The 20,358-nt window shown below is 34.7% G+C and overlaps 2 protein-coding genes across 2 annotated transcripts in view; one reads left to right on the forward strand and one right to left on the reverse strand.

The window, feature by feature from the left end:
• LOC106107818 (parafibromin) overlaps nt 1-3,067 on the reverse strand; it is a 5,809-nt gene extending 2,742 nt beyond the window's left edge. The window contains exons 1-7 of the mRNA XM_013288822.1: nt 2,725-3,067; nt 2,532-2,637; nt 2,340-2,459; nt 1,825-1,970; nt 1,033-1,258; nt 426-597; nt 4-92 (exon numbers count right to left, since the gene is read on the reverse strand). Of these exons, the coding sequence (XP_013144276.1) occupies nt 4-92; nt 426-597; nt 1,033-1,258; nt 1,825-1,970; nt 2,340-2,459; nt 2,532-2,637; nt 2,725-2,855 (990 nt within the window). The 5' untranslated portion in view covers nt 2,856-3,067. The remainder of the gene's footprint in view (nt 1-3; nt 93-425; nt 598-1,032; nt 1,259-1,824; nt 1,971-2,339; nt 2,460-2,531; nt 2,638-2,724) is intronic.
• A 9,740-nt stretch (nt 3,068-12,807) lies between these two features.
• LOC106107819 (guanine nucleotide-releasing factor 2) overlaps nt 12,808-20,358 on the forward strand; it is a 28,418-nt gene continuing 20,867 nt past the window's right edge. The window contains 1 exon segment of the mRNA XM_013288823.1: nt 12,808-14,451. Within this exon segment, the coding sequence (XP_013144277.1) occupies nt 13,785-14,451 (667 nt within the window). The 5' untranslated portion in view covers nt 12,808-13,784.

Genomic DNA, 20,358 nt, shown 5'->3' on the forward strand with positions numbered 1-20,358 from the left:
CGCGGCCACGGGCACGCTGGGCCCCTCCGTCACCGACTTCAACGTCATACCGTGGTATGTACCCATCGTATCGATCTTAAATCCTTCAGTCTCTGTAAATACAAAAATATAATATAAACATAAATTTTAGATTAATCGAATGTATACTGTATAATCACACGTCATAGAACACTGCCCAGCAGTGACTGAATACAGGGTTAGGTATCTCGGTTCGCTGAGATCGCTCCCAGAGATCACCAGCAACACAAAAGGTTAGCTGGGGTTCTTCGGATAGCTGGGTTGGCTGAAGTAATCCATTTCCTGTTATCACGCAAAATACGCGCTATTCGTGAAGTTGCGGCAACCGTAGCCCCTACAACTACTACTACTGTATAATCTTAACAGTATATAAAATGTCTTTTCTTTTCCATTATTATTTTGCTTACCTTCTTTTTGCCTAATAAACCTTTCCTGATCGTATCTGTTGTACTGCGTCTGTTGTGCGGGTAATGCGTTTGACGCAGGCATTACTACAGGCTGAGGTCTGGGTGCACCGAGTCTTCCTTCCTCCCGCGCTCTTATACTACCTAAGAGAGCTAGAATACTCTTAGCAAACATCTGTAAAACAGTTTTATAACTATAATATTTTAAATATATGAGGGTTTCAAGATCTAAAACATAGATAACATGAATTAATAACACTAAGAGCCTGTTTCAAAATTTTGTACACTAGTACTGTCTGTCCCAAAGTGGGCTGACAACTACTTGTAAGTATTGGGGCCTAAAGGGTAAAACAACTTGTTTAGACTATAGATTTAATTAAACTTCAGTCAAGACTGATATGTAGAGGGTTTAAAAAAAAGGACAGAATATCTGATTTTTACTGGTTGGATGTACTGTCTTACAAGACATAAGTTTGGTCACCTCTGCAATAGTGAATTGGTGTGTTTGGAAGTAGATTCTAACTAGTTACAAAATAGGTCCTATTGCAAAGAGAGTCATAATCAGGCTCCAATATTAATTAGTTAGTTAATAATTAAAATATAAACATACCTTGCCATTACTCTGTAATACTGTTGTCCTAGTCCTCCATTGTCTTTCACGGCTAATAATGTCTTTGGTTAGATCAACATCATAGTCTAATATTGCTCTAAAATCTGACCCAACCACTCCTAAAGTGTCTGAATAGTCGTTACTTTTTATTGTAGTTCTCTTCTTAGCTAAACGTTTGGCCTTGATAGCTGCAATCTTTTCCACTGACATAGCCTCCGACAGAGACCTAAGAACGAAAAATAAATTGTTAGCTCTTAATAACTGCATTTCCTATAATTAGTTTTCAGAATTTGTAATCTGAGAAAATAGAAGAAAATCAGGGCACCTAATGCTGAGCAATTTAAAATTCAAGCTTCGAAAATCGTAAAATGACTTGCCCATCTTGCAGTTATGACACAAGCCATCATCAAAGCAGCAAGCCACACACAGCAAGTTGCTATACATATGTATAGCAACTTTTGCAGGCTTCTTAATCTCATCAGAATTTGGACTCTCTTCAAGCATATCAAGATTGGGCAGCTGTTACAGTAGATAACTGTGGTGTATGCTGGGATTGATAACTGGCCATAGTGATTAAGGACAATTATTCGAAATGGGGGTAGGCATTTCGAAAAATATAAATAAAATTGTATTCTACATTTAATTACCTTTTATTTAATATATATTATCTATATAATTAACACGAAATGTATCATTTATTACATAATAAGTTCGTGACAAAACTTATGACCCAACTGAGTATGTAAAAAATAATTTTTATACCAAGTTTTGACACAAACAATAAATTCTCACTTAATATTGTCCACTGTGACGGAAGCTTCTTTTGGTGCATCAAGACGGGCAGCAAGCTGCTCTCGCACCTTTTGTACATGTGTCTCTTCAATACGTGGTTTCTTTGCTGCAGATTCCCCTCCATCATTTTCATGACTGCGTTTCACCTAAAAAGTTTATTAAAAATTATTTTATATCCATGTCTATTCTAAATACATAAATAAACATAATATTTGGGTGGTTTTTCTCTATGAGATCAACATTAGTCTAAGATTTAGTATTTTTTTCTTATGAATGTTTGAAAATATGTCTTTGAATTACTTTAACTTTGTTACATTTTGTCACATGAAAAATTCTATAGCTATTGTATCCTCAACCTGTCACAATTATATTTAGGTTGAATATTGATAGTATGATAATCAGGAGAGTAAAAGAAATATTCACAAACTAACAAAATGAAAATGTATGGAAAGGTTAAATATCTCTACATATCATCTTATAAAATGTTTTTTCATTGAGTTGATTTTAAAATGTACCTGTGTAGGAATCTCCAAAGGTGCACTTTTATCTATTGAAGCACAAGTTGCCGTTTCACCATTTAAGTATGCTAGCAATTCTTTACGATCAGGCCGTCGAACAGCAGATATATTTGCAGCCTATAATAAAAGAAGACCATTAGCATTGAAACAGTTTACTAATATACTTTAATGAAAATATAAAATACTTACAGCTGCTTGTCTGACATAAACAGGATGTGTTAACTGAATGTTCTTAAGGATAAATAGTAGACATTCCAGAGTATAATATTCCTTGTTACTCCCTTCCTTGCCGGATCTACATAGAAAATTAGGCACGTGAAACATTTGAATAATCAACAGAAACTTGTCATTTTATTTTGTAAATAGACTTAAAAGTACTTACCCCCACATAAGATAATTCGTTTTAACATTTTTTGGCCAGGAGAACTCTCCAAATATAATTTGATTATCTCTTTCAATAATTTCTTTTTTATTTACATTATATTGTCGAAGTAAACTTAGGGGGTCCGCCATGATTACGTCGCGGCGCTGGTGTTACACACTATCACTTAATCACAGCCAAAGGCTTATAACACAACTGAAGCGTAAATTATTCCAATCAATTTATTAATTTCATTGTAAAGGATCAAATAGAGGTACTATTTTAGAAAATCGTCCCACCATTCATAAAAATAGCAAATTGAATACAATCGTACAATCGTGTCAAATTTTCTGTTACAGATTATAAAGAAATAAAGCTAAAAAAATGTTTGGCACCAAACTGAAACAAAATATTTTATAAAATAAATAAATATTCAATGGAATTTAGAGTAACATAAAATAAAAAGTCAAATTGCATGCTATTTAATATTGTAGATAGAGAAATTTAAGTTTGAATACAACTATCACCGCTTTTGCCCTTCAGAAATTATGATGATAGAAGCGGTGCTGAGGTGATAATGTTGATTTTAAACCCTTCTAAAAACTGGGAGAAAACGGTTTTAAATCATAGAATAAATTAATCCAAACAACTTTATCTATGAAAGTTTTGTATTTTTTTTTATTAATCACCGACCATATCCGTCTTTCTCTTAAATATATGGCCAATTGTTTCTATTAACCAGATATCTTTCAGCTCATGTATGTGTATTTTTTTGTTTAGATAGCAGCTAAACTTGTTAACTAATTTGTATTAGTTAACAAGTTTAACCCTTGAGGGTAATGAAATTAATAGCACATTGGTCATTGGCCTACGAATCAATGGTACATCATAAAAGTTAAGGTCACCATTTTATATGGGCATCTCGACCATACGATCTGATTCGTCATTTTGGAAATATGATTCAACTTTTCGTTTTTTGTATTTTTGTATTGAGTTATGGTTCTATTATATAACATTCTTTTTTTTTCATGTACATGCCATTTACATGGTGCTAATACATAATTTCACATTCATAATACATATATGAAATACACACTCGAAATCATCGTCGTCTATCTTTCCTTTTCTAATAAAAAGAATTACCAAATAAAAAAACATACTGAAGAAAATGAACCCTTGTTTTAGAAATTTTTGTTGCCTATTAAGTAGAAAACCTAAAATTTCAAAACCTAGTACGAGACTTCCAAATCTAAAAATTTAATATGATCGTGAGAAGGACCTCGCGTAAACACAACTGACAGTATAAAAATAAGATGTCTAATATGGCTGCCGGTCGATTCTTATTTTAATAGAATTTTCGTAACTATTTTTAAGATACAAAGTAGAAATTTTGTGCTTTAATATGTCCTGGTGACTTGTGTTATAGTAATTATGACTTCTACTCCCAAGTCTGAAAAATGTGGACAAGGTGAGTTCCATTCATGTAACTTTGCGACTAAAGGTATTTATTGGTAGTATATTTATAATCATACAAATACAAAACTTTCAACTTTATAGACTTATATAATGTACACAATATTGATAATATTACGTGTTATGTCTTGTGGATTTACCTGAAGATTTTAATGGACATTCACCGACATTTAACAAAGATATCGATAATTGTTATCAAAATAAAGATAGCTTTTGTTTATGAATCAACTATTTATCACATCTTTTGTTTTTATAATCCCATTCGACTTTGGTAAAGATAGTGTTGTGTGTTCGTGAAAAAAAAACTTCAATTGTTTCTCCTTATAGATTATTGATTTATTCATTGAGGACTAATCAATATTATGTCGTAATGAGTTTTTTTTACTCTTTTACTTTGTACTTTACTCAGTTTCATAAATGATTCACTCTGTGGGATATTGTTTTCATGCAAAAAAATATAAAACTGTTATGGTATTGCTTTACTTTAAGTTAATTATTTTATAACATAGTTTTGAGTGGTTCAGTTCGATCATCATCATAATTATTTTTTTTGCCTTCTGCTGGACATGGACAGGCATTCTCTAATGTTACAATATGTGTAAAAATTAAATTCTTATAGTGGTTTGTTTCTAAGACTTGTTTGCATATATGTATTGTATTTAATTCTCCATAGGAATACTAAACTTGATCTTAAGTAAAGTCTGAATAATAACCTTCCGTCAAGGATGTTCAATATAGGTTAGTTTATATCTCTTTTCTCAATTGTTTATAAATTATCTTGCAAAATCTCGGTTTATCTTTGTTAGTTAGTATATTTTAGTAAGAGAAAAATACCATTGCTTGTTTAAAACTAGATCCACAATATAGGGTTTCAATGGTGTTTTATAAATGAAACTTGTTTAATTCAAAATGAATTTACACTCATAAACTGCGTAGTTATGTTTGTTTTTGAAAATGTTTAGCTTAATGTTTTATGATTACACAATAATAACATTGCTTAATCATATTAAATGATTAAGATATATGTGTATCCAATAAACTCAAAACATGGTGAAAAATAGAAAGGAAATAAACAATTAGAACTCAATAGTGTGAAATATAATTGTTATTGGTGTTAACTTTCCCAAGTACTTGCTAATGATTCCCTTTTCTTATTAAAAAATAAAGGGTGAGTTTAAAACAGTTCTTTAACTATTTCACATTTATTTCTATTGTTTATTTTAACAGTAACTAAGGTTTAGTTGACATGGTTAAAGTCTTAACAGCTTTACAAATAAATGCGATATAGAGGTTAACTTAGGAATAAACTGAGTATAAGCAAAATTTGTACTAATATTTGCTTATACTCAGTATATTCCTAAGTTTAACTTTATACCACATTTATTTGTAAGGCTGTTAGTTTACTTTGCTAGATTTCCAAATTAAATAAAACTAGTGTTATGTCAGTTTTAATAAAAGTATTCCATGAATGCCTAACTTTTATTCATCCAGTGAAATAATATAAAAGTAAGGGCCACAGGGTTAACGTCTGCTTTCAAGCATAAAAAGTATGTAGAGAAATATGAACATTTTCACTTCAATATTTCTTTGAACTGCACCACGCACGGTTGCGGCCGCACACAAAACGTCTCGAATGTAAAGTCGTATTCACGGTTTTTCTATTCATTTTTTTTCTCTTATTAACGTGGGTATAAGATATTTTGAAAATAGTAAAAGAATGTTTGCATTCGACTATACCTTTTCATTGTTAGAAAAAAACAAGGTAGTAGAACATATTATGTACGTCACCGAAAAAAGCAGAATACTCTATTTTTGGCCTGTCTTAGCAAGGCCATAATATTTCACCTGTTAAGAACATTCTGCAATAATTATTAGCCAACAACCTTTCCAATTATTAAACCCTAATCCTGTCTAGTCCAGTGCCTATCGCCAGAAGGGCATTTCAACTGTGCCGCGAGATTAGAAAATCCAAAAAAAAAAGATATAAAAGCTACTTCAATTAAAACCATATTAACAGTCTCTGCTTCCCAACTCCCCTAGCTCTAACATAGATCATCAGCTGGCAACTCCCAAGCCTCTGATCTCTGTTTATGCAATCAGTAGCGCTTCATTGTTTTTTTTTTTACGTTTCGACTTTATACTACAACTGTATTTGTATTGTGCTGCATGGTGTATGAGTGTATGGGAACAGTGACCCGCGTAGCATCCGGCGTCCGCTCCGACGACCTACATCAGTACTAGCACATTTAGATATACCACGATTAGTATGACGATTGCGAATACTTCGCGCACTGTATCATTTTATTGCGATTTTAATCATGTCAGTACACATGGTGTATGAGCTAACTATGCCTAAGACGTTTTTTTTTTTATTTTGTCACGCTTTATTGTACAAATTACGTGTAAATTATCGATTTTATAAAAAATAATCTTTCGTGTAAAGAGCCATTAAGGTTAATTTATCTTGAAAAACTACGATATGTTACATAGTAACAAGACGTCGTGATTAGGCTGTTAAGTTTCTACTAGTCGATTGAGAAAGTTTCGTCTCCCCAAGCACTCAAATGAACCGTGAAGTGAAAAGCGACGGACAATAAGCACAGTGAGTATTATAATAAATGTAAAGTCTAAATATATTGCATTGTCCGCGACGAGTAGCAATTTGTTTAAGTAGGACGAGCCCGCGGAGACGCTTGCCACTACGTATTCTTGTAACGAACCACTCGAATTGTTTGGATGCCTTTAACGCTTGCTGTTATAGGTTAGATTCAAAGCATTCCTTTTAAGAAAATAACAAGAAATAGGGATGGACAATTTTAGGTCGGTTTTTAACATGCTTCTATTTTCAGGAAAAATTTACGAAGTTCAATAACATTATCATTAATATCTGTATTATAGCAATTCTAAAAGACATAGAATTAATTGTACCAATACCAAGTTTATAGAAGATGGTGATGTTTTTATCGCGATTAGTCGTCATGAGATTCTAGGATGTTGTGATGTTACCAATAACCTTATTATCGCCGTACAGAACAATTGTTTGTAAGACTAACATGAATACAACAGGCTATGATGACAATAGTTATTATGAAATCCAAGCAATACCACTATTGAATTTGCTATCGCCTTGTCATTCTGATTCATTTCTCGGAAGGAAGAGCTTATCACATGCATGTATTAATCTGGGGACGGTTGACATTTCCTCTGCATGTTAATGTGTGCACGTCTGTAATAGGAAATAACAAACATATCCGATGGCATTGTGAAAGTTATTCCAGTTCTTATGCAATGGATACCGATTAGTTTCCGTTGTTTAGTGTTTAATGGATACTGTCGTATAGTTTTACCTGAAAGGAAATTATTGTTGCAACGTACGACGTAAATAAATCGTTTTATGCGTGCTCGTTTAAAAAACTTTAAGCTGGTTCCGGATCAGATGGTTGTATGTCTGTTTTTGACGATAAATTGTGACGTCTAGTTACAATTACTGGTCATAGACCAAGTGTAAAGGAAATCCTTATAAAGTAACGATAATAATAGATAACTGTTATTGTACTTTTTTCTTTAATAAAAGTTTTTACCGAATCAACAGTATTTTGACGTTCATTTCAGAAATAAGAATAGTATTTGTGTTTATTTCAAAACAATTGAGTCGTCTAGACAGAAACAGGGCTCTTACTTTTAACATACTATTTTCATGTGATATTTTTAATAATTGATTTGTAAAGAATATTAATATTTTGTTAAATATTGCAGAAGTAATGTGTTCATGGTATAGTGTTGAAAAAAATGTCACTTGTAACTCTTATATAATGCTGCACTTCGGAGTTATTCAGCTTCTTAGTATAATTTAGTGACTAATTAACGACTATGAGTGCGGTTATTAATATTTATTGATGGTAGCGCTAATTGTGGGGTAATTAATTACATATAAGGTACTATCGGATATAAATTAGTATCGTATGTATGCAATGAGCACGGTTAAGTAGCGGCGCCAGGCGGTGCGGTGGTGAGCACGTGATCGCGGCCACCATCCGCTTTGCAAAACAATTATTACAATTATGTACCTATCACCAAAGCAAGGTTCTCAAACTCTTTGTATTTTATGTAAAAGTCATCTATGCAGAAGTTAACCCACTAAGTTCTTAACCTATGCTAGAGTCATGACTTATGCCAATGAAATTTCCTTTACTGTTTCACTTTTTAGGAGCAAGATACCTAATTGTTTTATCTGTAGACATTTGGCTTTGTGGAATAGTTGTTGAGTTCCATTCTATCAAATATAACTATGATACAATTACTAGATGTAATAGGTTTGTACATATTCTCAAAGCGCAGATCTCGTATCTCAGGTCCGGTGCGCGCTAACGGGACCCTACCGGCACGGATACATAAGATGACACGAACCGCACATCTCCTCTTTATCACATTTTAAACCAACTTTACAAGTCATTTCCACCTCATTGAGACATAAAAATATCGATGTAATTACTACCTTATGATTTTTTACACACAAACATGTAAACAGTTTCAATATCTCGCCTAATTGATTATCTGTTTTAATGGAGATGTACATAATTCATTTCGTCCTCATATAGTATTTTTAAAAGCATAAAATGTTTACTGTTAGGCATATAAATTATCAATTATTTTGTTATATTAAAATTAGAATATAGAAACCTAAAGATCTTCACTATAGATATCTGTACTATGTAGGAATCTTCGCATACTTTCATAATCTCACAACTATAACTATTAGCATGCGCACTTGAACGTTAGAACTTCATGCCTAGAGGCATGTATGTTAGCATTATGGATGCACATAAACCTAATGCTTTTTACTCTATGCAGAGATGTAGGCATGTGGAGAGCCGTTACAGGGAACACATTTGCACCGGCCACAAGTCATTATCCCCTCGATTACCCTTCGCGATTCGCATACACTTGCAAATGTACATTTGACTACGCAAATATATTGTTTGATGATGGGTCATGTTACTCGCCGGGTAGATCGCCTTGACGATTTATGCATTAAAGCATACCTGTTGATATTCATGTTTGACGAAAGTGAAAGGCATTCAGTCCTTAGGAACCGGTCCCGAATTTGTCTTATGTAACATCTATTTTTACACGTGATTATGTTTTCTAAACAGAAGGCCGCCGCAAAACGGTTCAATATTGTTTTGACCTTAGGAGTAATTGCCGAGGCCTTAACTGTTTAATGGACCGATGTCGTGATTTAACAACCTGTGTATTATTTTAACTTCCCAGTCGTATTGAGGGTCTTTGTTTCAAATGTACGTCTGTATTCTGTAATTCGTTGTTGATAGAGGAATAATCTTATCTATTTAGATTGTGACTAGCCAGCCGAGACGACATGTTTTTGTGTTATTAATGATCTATTCTTGCTATAGGATAATTCTTGGCAAAAAGAGCTGTCTTATAATATCTACGTCTTAATTCCTTTTTTCGATTTTAATCTAAAAACCACTTTTAGCAGTACCACTAGTTAAGACATTTAAAAGTTTACAAACTCGTACATTATAAATGTTCCATGATGCTATACCTATTGTTCAACTGTAGAGCTAATCGATTCGTTTCTTGTTGTGCTCGTTGTTCAAAAATGAAACAATTATCTTAACAGTTTTCTGAGCTAGGCGCTTGCGCAACAATGTTAACATGTGTAGACGCTGTAACCTTTATTACGTGTCGGAATAGCCATTACCTACGGACTTGTTGGTTGGCTATTGCGACACCACATACCGTTATATTGTTGCAGATTTATAATTATTTTCTCTGAATACCTTTACGTACGGTTTCGTAAAACAATAAACATTTACAAACTCCGATGAAGACCATGGGTATTTGAGATCCATCTAAATTTTTATGCCATGTGACAGGTCCATAGAAGAAACTTAAATTTGCTGTAAAGAAATATCTAGTCAGTCATAACACCAAGGATCTAAGTGAAGCGTATCATTCCGATTGCAACACTTCGTAGGTCGTATTAACTTTATCGTTTATTGGTTTTAACTCTTAATGTCTTGCTCATTTTGTAACAATGTTTAGAACTATTTAAAACGAATCCACGCTATGAAATTTAGTTTCGCTTGACTCTGTTCACGGGACGGAAGACGTGACTTTTTTTACCAAAGCGATGCGACGCCCAAAGCTTGAGATAATTTTTGTCTCATGATTACCCAACATCTGTAAAAACATCGTGATGAGGGCTGTCACCGTGACGCGAGGAATTAAACTGGGCCGTTGTGATTTAGCAACGATTGTTGCTTGAGCGTCTGCAACGGTAACGCACACGACCCGCGTGTTTACAAAATAACATAGCGCTGTGAATTTAAATAATTTGTGTGCCGCTGCATTTGAATCCGGCCGGGCGGGTGCAGTCGGCGGCCGACCTAGCGAGAAGTGTACGATCCCGTTAGGCTAGGCTAGGTATCACGATCGGGCTAGTTTATTGGAAAGTGAGTGAGCGCGGAGCGTGGCCGCTTCCTGCTATCGGAAGAAAGGCCCACCTCGCCGATCATTACGGCGTGCGCATTAATGCTCTCTACGCTTTAATTACAACGTTTAGCCATGTCAATAAACTTTATGAGAGGGAAAACTTGTAGCGAGAAACTGTGGCCATGTAAAAAACGAGACTATTCACTATCAATTTATGTTTTTCTTCTACAATAATTGCCAAAAATACAAGCAAAACACTTACAATTACAATGCTTAATACTAATAGCGACTACATATGTCTATTCCTATAATTATCACAATTGGTTTGGAAAAAAAAACAGAAGGCACAAAAAATTACGGCTTATGATTCGAGTCTGTCATGCACTTCATCAATTTCTACATCATTCTCTACTTAGTGGAACTAAATTGCATTTTCAATTAACGGTTACTGGTACTGGTTATTAGTTAAATAAACTATTTTGTCGAACTATCACGTTATTTCATCAAGTGTTAATACAACGCTGATTCCTCAATTCCACTCGTGACCAGACGTTTCTTTGTTTGTCTTGTTACAGAACCGTTTTGTCGGTCGATTTCATGCTGCACTTTGTTCGATTGGTTACTTTTTTACAAGTGATTGGACTAAGATATTTGCTAACGAATATCTTGACATTAATTTCATATATTGCAAATTGTAACAACGTTGTAAGCTACCGGTCGCTGATTGCTACTTTGCAATTGATTTTCAATATCTTGAAGTTTAAATATTTTTATAACAGACATGTTAAATCATTTAATGCTTACGCAAACTTTTTGATTTGCGTTCCAATTCATTTCACAATAATTGGCATCACTTTGTTCATCACATTCACATTACGTTGAGTGCTCACGATTCCTGTTTGTGTTTGAAATAGAAGCGAATTACCGGCACACCTAATGTTTTGTGACCACTATTTACCTATTAACATCCGCAACAATGTTAACTGACTTACGGATGCCGTCAACATTTATGGAGAATTTAGGATACCTTTGGAAAAATTAAATCTAACTGCACTAATCTTAACCAACAGGCGTTTGTTTTCGTATGTTTTAAGCAGTGATATATGTGGAATGCCTTGTTAACTGTATTTCTTTCTAAAGCTGGTTGAGGCAATCACGACTTAATTTGTACGGCTTTTAAATTAATTATTTTCAATTCGCGTGTACAATACGGTTATAAGTAGTTCACAAATACCATTGCGTGTAACCCTGGCTGGCTGGTGCGAGCTGTGAATGGTCAAGTGACACACTTACACAGGCACACTTTTGTTTCATTGTGATTTAGATTTAAACAATTCTGTTTTCATCTATTTATATAAAACATACTAATAATTATTTTATATATTTAGTAAGTGAAGTAATTTTGTAGTTATTAAATTTTCTTTAAATTACTTAGCTTTTATAGAAATGTGATAGGCATATAAAAATTGTAATGAATGAAATAACTTTCCGTACAACTATACATTATTTTGTCATTAAGGACATCGATACATCTTGTACGTGCAGTCACGTAATAATTGCGTATAATGCTTCCACTAGCGTAAGTCTGTCCACGACGTTACATCATTGCCGCGAATTAACATTCTAGTGTCCAGACATTTAAATTAATGTGACAGGGTACCACGTAATATTTTTTTCCAAGACTTTCTAGCATTATACTTATTTTATTAAAACATCCATTATTTTTTTTGCATTCTCATGCACAAACGTGACCTATTAATTTCGTATATCAATAGTTGACGTCAATAGATAATCGCACCTGAAAGAGAGGAAAGAAAAATGTCACGTCTTTCATGACTTGTGAAGACCGATTCCGACACTATAATGTCTCGCTTATACTTCATGACTCGTTCGAATAACGTCTACAGAAGATATGGTGCTTAGGACCATAAAGCATAATGTATAAAATTTGTCTTTTAGTCCTGTTTGGAATTTGGTTAGTGGCAGTGCCTGCATTGGTTTTTCTTCACCCAATGTTAGTATGAGTTTGCGGTTTCTGTCTGACGTAGGGTATTAGATACCAGGAGTGGTACTGCATACTGAGGCAGGCTGGGTACAGGTGCGGTCTGCGGAGATGTTCGGTACTTTCACTGTCTGCGTGCGGCGGCGTGCGGCGTCCGCAGTGCTGCCGCGCCTCCGCCGCCGGCCGCACCGCTCTCACGGCCGCCGCGGTTGCCGACCGATCGACACCCTCTCGTGTCAATCGTATGCTTGGCCGCGTACGAGCTCGTTGCTTCGCTGAATATCGAGATCGCGCTGCGAAAAATCAACATCTATTTATAGCCAATTCCCTCGCATCGACGTACTGTAGTCTCACGTAATCTCACCGGACGAATCTTTTGTATATATTTCTAATGTTTGCATAGTATCAGCGTTGCCGCCGACGCACTGGTTCGCGATTACCACACCGGACGCGTCTTAGTCTACGGCAGAGTTATTATTGATAGCTGAACTGTTTGTCTCGAAGAGAAAGTGAATTCCGGTGTTTAAACGTTGTCAAGTTTCCTTATCGAGACGATTTCATAACTGATTAATCGTGACATATTCGATTGCACCTGTGAAGTGGCACCAGTTTGATAGTGCTGAGCCCTTTTGTATCTTATGTGTATATCGGGATGTGATTATCTGGTGTGTTAATTTTGTGCGCAGATGTGTGTTTGTAGCGCCGCCCGCATTGTCAAGGTTCGGGGATCGGATCTCACATCAGTGTTATGAGAGTCAGTGTAAAGGCAGGAGATGTGCACTGCGAACACGACGCTTTACGAGACGTACACTGTAAATAAATAATGACCTAATTGTAGGTGGCTAACGTCCCTGCTATTTCGGTGTATGATTGATACGCATAAGGGCAAGTTTAACTCGGAAGGTTACAACAGTGAAATAGATAAAGTGTCAGTGAAATAAAAAGTGTCGTTTATCAGAAGTGAAACTTTTCCCAAGTGCAATGCCCACTTTCAAAGATTTCTACAGGGCGCTCCCTTTCTCTGCTGCCAACTAGACTGCCTTAACGTCACATTCGTGAGTTTTATTTAAATCTGATGCGTTAAACGAGTAAACGTACAAGATATATGAAGAAGGTGCTAATTCATTACCAATGATTTGATGTGATAATGAGTCGGATTCAGTACGTAAAGATGCCTCACTATGACGAAAGTTTTTTTAACGACGACAATCAAAATCAAAGGAGAAATAAGCGGAGTTACCGCGTCTACAAGAACGGTATAAGTCCGTTAAACATACTAGAAACTGGCGATGTTTTGCAAGCGCTTGAAGAGCGGGGAACGTCGGTTATTAAACGAAATATTCGAAATATTAAACATCGAGGCAACAGATACAAACCAGACTCGAGCCCATCCCACGTGCAATATGCTAAGTACAAAACACAGGACGTACTGGGCATTCGCACACCGAGAATCAGCGTATTCGATCCGAACAAATTTTACGATATAAGAAACAATAACATCCCTCCATTAAGTTCCTGCAAGAGCTTCGATAATTTAACTTTAAAGAAGTCGCGGAACGGCGATGTGAATAAGGAGAGAATAAGAAACGGGACGAGTCTTCAGAATCTGGTGTGCGACGAGAATTTGAAGTATTTCTCGTCTCCTTCTGAAGAGTGTGTGGTGAGTTCTCACAAGGATGATGTGGGAAATTCATATTCCGTGGTGGAGGCCCGACGCAGACCTATGCGCCGTGTGTCGCGCATCTCGGCCGCGCCCGGCGTCGGCGTCTACCGGCACATCGGCGACCGCTGTGCTGAAAAGAAGAATGTAAAGGGTAAATTATACGCTTTAGTTTTACTTGTAAATACTACTGTATTCTTGTATTGTTGCTAGCGTTATCTCATACTTATATACGTGATGTTGTGGTGTCATGCTTCTATTTCTGTAACATTAACGTGTGTCTATTTTTGTGTATATGTTTAATAGCGTAAATGTTGTCCGAGCACGTAGTATAGGTGAATACTAACTCTATGGGTCTCTACTGTGTTTGAGCAAGTTAATACTTTAGATATAGCTCTAAATTATTTACTGGTTGGCTTTTAATACATTGTAGATTTCTTACAAAACGAGCTATTGTAAATTGTAAATTAGGCTTGAATAAAAATGTCAAAATGGCTATCTGAAATACTTTCTAATAGGATTTATTGAAGAACACTTATAACTTCTTTCTAAACGTTGAATATATCTAAATCTAACATTTTACTCTCAAAGTATAACTAAATGTATTTTATTCGGCACAAATGAAAAGAACCAATCTGCGAAATAAAACATTGTATTTCTTGCAAACATTTAATAACTACATTTGTTTTTTTTTATTAACAGTTAAATGCAGTAAAGTGTTTCAAATTGTTTTCGGATTTAAACATTACGCCGGCGATTATGATACTTCGCGAACATTAACCTAAATGCTGTAATTTGCAAGTTGAAATGTTTTAAATTTTTTGAACGCTGTGCAATGACGGTCACATCTTGTGACCTGAAAAGAGTCCTTTGACGATGATTATAAGTACTTTAAAATTTGTTAAAACGATGAGATATGACTAAAGATTTACCGGAATCTGATGTATGTTAAATTTAAGCAAATAATTATAAGTAGGTATTTGAAAGTTGAGGTCTCAAACAAATATCAACTAATGACGCTATATTATTATCGTGTTGGAGCGCCTTACAAAACCTGTCTGCAGCAAGTTTTCTCAAAGAAAATATCAATAGAGACAACAATTTGTGCCTTTATATTCCGAGGGCATACAAAAAGTTATTGATAAAAAACACAATAAATTCGGTACTTCCTGAAATTCATACCGTCTATCTAGTTCTTTTAGTATATTGAGACTTGAATAAAAACTAGTAGTACTGTAGATTGTAATATTAACTGAGGAAACTGATAATTTTTATTTCTTACTTTATTGTACTTATTTGTACATCTTATTTTGGTTACGTCGCAAGGCCCTGAAAGCTTACAAAAAAAACTTACAATTGCGGGTTAAGTCGAGTGGAAGAGAACCAGAGGTTGCCGCCCTATGTGCTGGATTGATGAAATATCAGTGTGATCACATAGCGGCTAGTACCAGACGGAGTAGAGAAACATCATGCAATAGATGACCAAGAGAGAGAGATAGAGAGAGCGAGGGATCATTTATCTTCTGTATCCATGCTTATCTTTATTGGTTGTAGGGGCAATTCAAATGAAATTTCTGATTTTGTATGCAATTAGAAGTAGCGGAAGAGATTGTGGTGTATCATTGTGTTTGCGCCTGTGGCTTTAGCAGCTTCGGGCCAGATATTGTATAACAAGGCGTAACTGCCGCGGGAACGCACCATTGTGTCTATTGTTGTTGTGATAATGTTAAGGCCGTCCGCAAAAACCAACGCGTTAACGACCCGTGCACGATGTACTACATAATTGACTTCGTTTTGTCCGTTTAACAGTTCTTAATTATTTACTTGTGCGATTGTTTCTCTCGGATCGTAAAGAAGTGTTCAAAACTCTCTTAACAGATTTCCTTCCTAGTTACGATGGACGATTGAAGATTGTGGTTAAATGCTTTGTTAATATTAAGCTCGCCCAAGGTTAACATTTTAAACAAATAATTATAATAAACAACGTACCGTAGTCTATAAGGAAGGTTACCTTGTACTAACTTTTATGACGTTATAAATTTCTTACCCAATAAAAACAGTGAAATATTCGTTAATGATAAAGCGTTGTTACTTTCCGTGTAACACTGGTCTGCTATTTTAGTTCCGTTCTCTTTCGTAACCATTTCATGTACAATTTTATGTAAAACTTGCGCCACTTAATTATATTAACAACCGTATGTTTTTGTGGTAATCGTGACGTGTTAATCTTTAATCGTATCGGAGCATATCTCAATACGTAATGTTTAGCGAATATCTATACTTCTATACTAATGTTATAAAGAGGAAAGATTAGTATTTTTGTATGTGATGAAAAAATAAAAACGACTAGATTTTTTCATTATAATTATCATGGGAGATTACGATATTACATAAAACATAACTAAAAGGGCGATATTAATAATATCAAAAACTATGTTATAACTTTAATATGAGAAAGGAAGAAAAAGAAGTCTCGTAACTTTATCGCCGCATTAACATTGAATATTTTACATTGAACATATTATTCAATGTTCGTTCACCTAAATCCTTTTCAAAACTTGTACGATTCGATAAAATATTGACTTGAGATTTTTTGTTTTGTAAATGTCCCCTCGGATCGAGAATTGAGATGATTCCATTAGGGTTATGCGGTCGTGAGAGTTTATTTCTTGATTATGAAAACAGATCAAAATATTTCAGTAATCCTCAATCTAATATAGGAGCATAAAAGGAACAATTTCGAGGCGCAGACGCGACAGACGGGGATCGCTCATGCTGCATGTTAAGTAGCAGCCGGTGGCGTCTCCGTGTTTATGATATGTGACGTGACGCACTCGCTCCCGTCCGTCCCGTCCGTCCCGTTCCTTGCGTCCTTCCGCCGCCGCGGCCCGACGGCCCTCAGTCGTCACGCGCCGCGGCCTGGGCGCGTCCTGTCACCGTCGTATTATTTTTAACGCGCGCGTCATCGCCTTTATACGCCGTTTACTTCATCTTAACGCTCTCCTTATACGGATCTTTTTTTCTTTTTATTTAATCAACGTTGTGTGTTTTATGTTCGACCAGTGTTGTACAAGTTCCTCAAAAACTCATCTGAACAGTGCTCAGGTACGATTCAATATTAATCGTATAAGGAATTGAATGTTATTGCGTATTACTAAGCCACTAAATATACCTGATGCAACGCCCCTCGCGGGACTCACTAGTGACACTGTCGAGTCGCTTCCAGGGTCAAAGTCCTGCCTGATAAGTCCCGCTTTAAAATAGATTCTTATATGTGCTTAATTTTAGTACAGACTACAGATATAAATTAATAATGTACAATTTATCCTAAATCGATATGTATTGTTAATAGTCAGGTTTTATTTTTATTGTGTAGATAATATAGATCCTTTATTAATTTTAAAATATGTATGTACAAAAAAAAACTGCACTCTTTGCATTTCACCAAGATTATTAGTTCTTAGTTCTCAACCGTGACAGAAAGTGACACCAACCTTCATAGTCCGGGCATAAATTATAACTTGTGGGAATTTAAAAAGCGGAAAAATTGAAAATTGTCACCGCATTTATGACTCCGCACTAGCCCCATTGTGTGAATACATTATGAAGGTAAAACGTATTTAAATAGAAAAGAGTAATGTATCGATTTTATAATATTTCTTGTACATTATCAAGGTAGACATGCAGCAAACGCTATTCACATTCCACAGCAATCAAAACATAATATCTTAGCTTAAAGATTTATTTTATTAAAAAGTAGATTTTGAGATCTTTTAGTGAAGTGTGGAGAAACAATCCCATATGGCGAACATTAACATTACAAATCTCCAACTTATTATTCCTTTAAGGACGCGTTAAAATAGCATTGCAACTGTAGCAGGTAAATTTTGACCGACCCTTGCATCCTTCGTTGTTTATGTTGCCAAATAATTTCTTACTTATTCAAGTACGAAAAAAATACAAGGTAATTCTTCATCATCGATCTAATAAAATTAAGGATAATTCAATAAAATATGTACATAAAATTGTTTAATCTAATATGACAATGAGAAATTTAGAACTTTACTACTAATACTACTCTACATTCTAACTTTTAATATTAAAACCCATATTGCGTTATACCAGCGTGCAATATGTTAAGGCGTTCTATTCATCTGATTATTTTATGTAAAGTGTCCATCTAATCCGTATAACCATGAACTGATGGCCGTATTCTTTATTTGGGCTCGGCAAGTACAAGCCGCAGTGGAGTCGATAACTAACTTTATGAATTTGGCATCATTAGTCAAGGCACACTACATTATAGCACTTCTGAGCACACGAGACGACCTTCAATTTTCCTCATACACAATTAAGTTAATTTATTACAAATGTTTACGTTCTTGCGAATCTAAAACCAGTTTTAAGTTGGTTGTTTATTTACAAGAATTCAATATTTTTATTAATTTCTTGTCGTCATATATGTTAGTTTTTAAAAGTTATAAGTCGTACGTTAGATTAAATTATTAACTTAATTTATAGTAGAGAAGCGACTACGCTCACTTTGCATGAGATCTTAGTGGAATTTATATATCTCAGTTGCAATAGGGACTTCACAAAGCGGATAAATGTTTTAGTAGTAAAAAATTGATTTACTAAATTGCTGTTACTTATCTCCATAAACCAAATCGTGTAGCTTCACTTTTAATAATTGTTTTTAATTTATTTCGTAAAAACAAGGTCATTGTATAGAACATAATTGCAATCGTTACGTATATCATTTGTTGAAACAAATCTATAGGCGAATTGGGTTTCGTGCGAAATCTTATATAACCTGATAAATAAACATGTTCTCATTCAAATCTATGTCGGGTCAAAGAAGTGATTTTTGCAAATTTATTAACAAAGTATAACTGGAATTCGTTCGAAAATATTCTAAATCGTTAACCTATGCCGTTTTTGTTTTCTTAACATATTCAGTTATTAGGAGTACAAGATCGAAGAGTTTTTAAATTTACGGATATACTGATACTTAAGTACTAAGAAAAAATGCATTAATTGATGAAGTAAGGAAGCGCTTTAATAAAATTTGCCAAATCACATCTGCAACAATGTTACAATAAATTTTTAATCGTAATGTTTTTGTTAACTTTCGAAGAAATAACAGATTTTCGGCCATTTAAGATTTATGTTCTACTTTCTTGCACAGTTATCATTTATAAGACTTTTAATTTGACTGCAATCAGTAATTGATATATCAGCAAGCAGTGAGATAGCATTTTCTTACTGTTAGTAGTTCAGGCGACTGTTAGAGTTTTCGAGTGCCATCTAACACGTTAAGGCAACTTTGTTAGTACACAAGAACAACGGTTCAAAGTGAACGAGACGCGGGACAACTTGTGCTGCAAACTGCCCCTAATGATATCATTAAAAACGTGCAAGTTGTACAACTTGGTTTAAAGTTTAACTACGACCGTGTTTGTACACGAGATTTTAATTGCGCGGCGCATGTTTGTTATTATGTTGAACCGTTCCCCAAAGGTTTCTCTACGTGTTATTTACGTCTAATTAAGTGGACTGGAGTGCGAAAATGTAGTATTCCGTTTTCATTCACCGCTGATTCTTTCTATTTATAATTACATGTTTCTATTTTCTTGAATGATCCAATGTGTCAAGTATTAATGTGGGCGGAACTAGGAATTAACACTAACACACAACAGTAATGATCGACAAGTCAATTTGTGTAGGTAAGGAACCTATACTGTATGTTAAATAGGTTCTTTTCTACGTTTGGATTGATGATATGGGGTGAATAATGTATAACCATATTACCAAATTGAATATTGAATGTTTAAGGTTTTTTGACTTGTTTTCTTATCCGTTTTAGAAATTGCAACTTAAAGTAACTAAATCTGCACTGGCTATAATATTCCATGCAAATAAAAATGGATTGTATTTTGCATTAAAAAGGTATTATTGAAGATTTGAGCTTTAAGATAGATATTGATAGCATCTAAGATTGATCTAACTGGTGTAATGTGGTTAGATTGTTGTTCGTCCTGGTTGTGTGGTTTATTTTCAA

This window comes from Papilio polytes, unplaced genomic scaffold, assembly GCF_000836215.1.
Source record: "Papilio polytes unplaced genomic scaffold, Ppol_1.0 DF821845.1, whole genome shotgun sequence".
In the NCBI taxonomy this organism is placed as follows: domain Eukaryota; kingdom Metazoa; phylum Arthropoda; class Insecta; order Lepidoptera; family Papilionidae; genus Papilio; species Papilio polytes.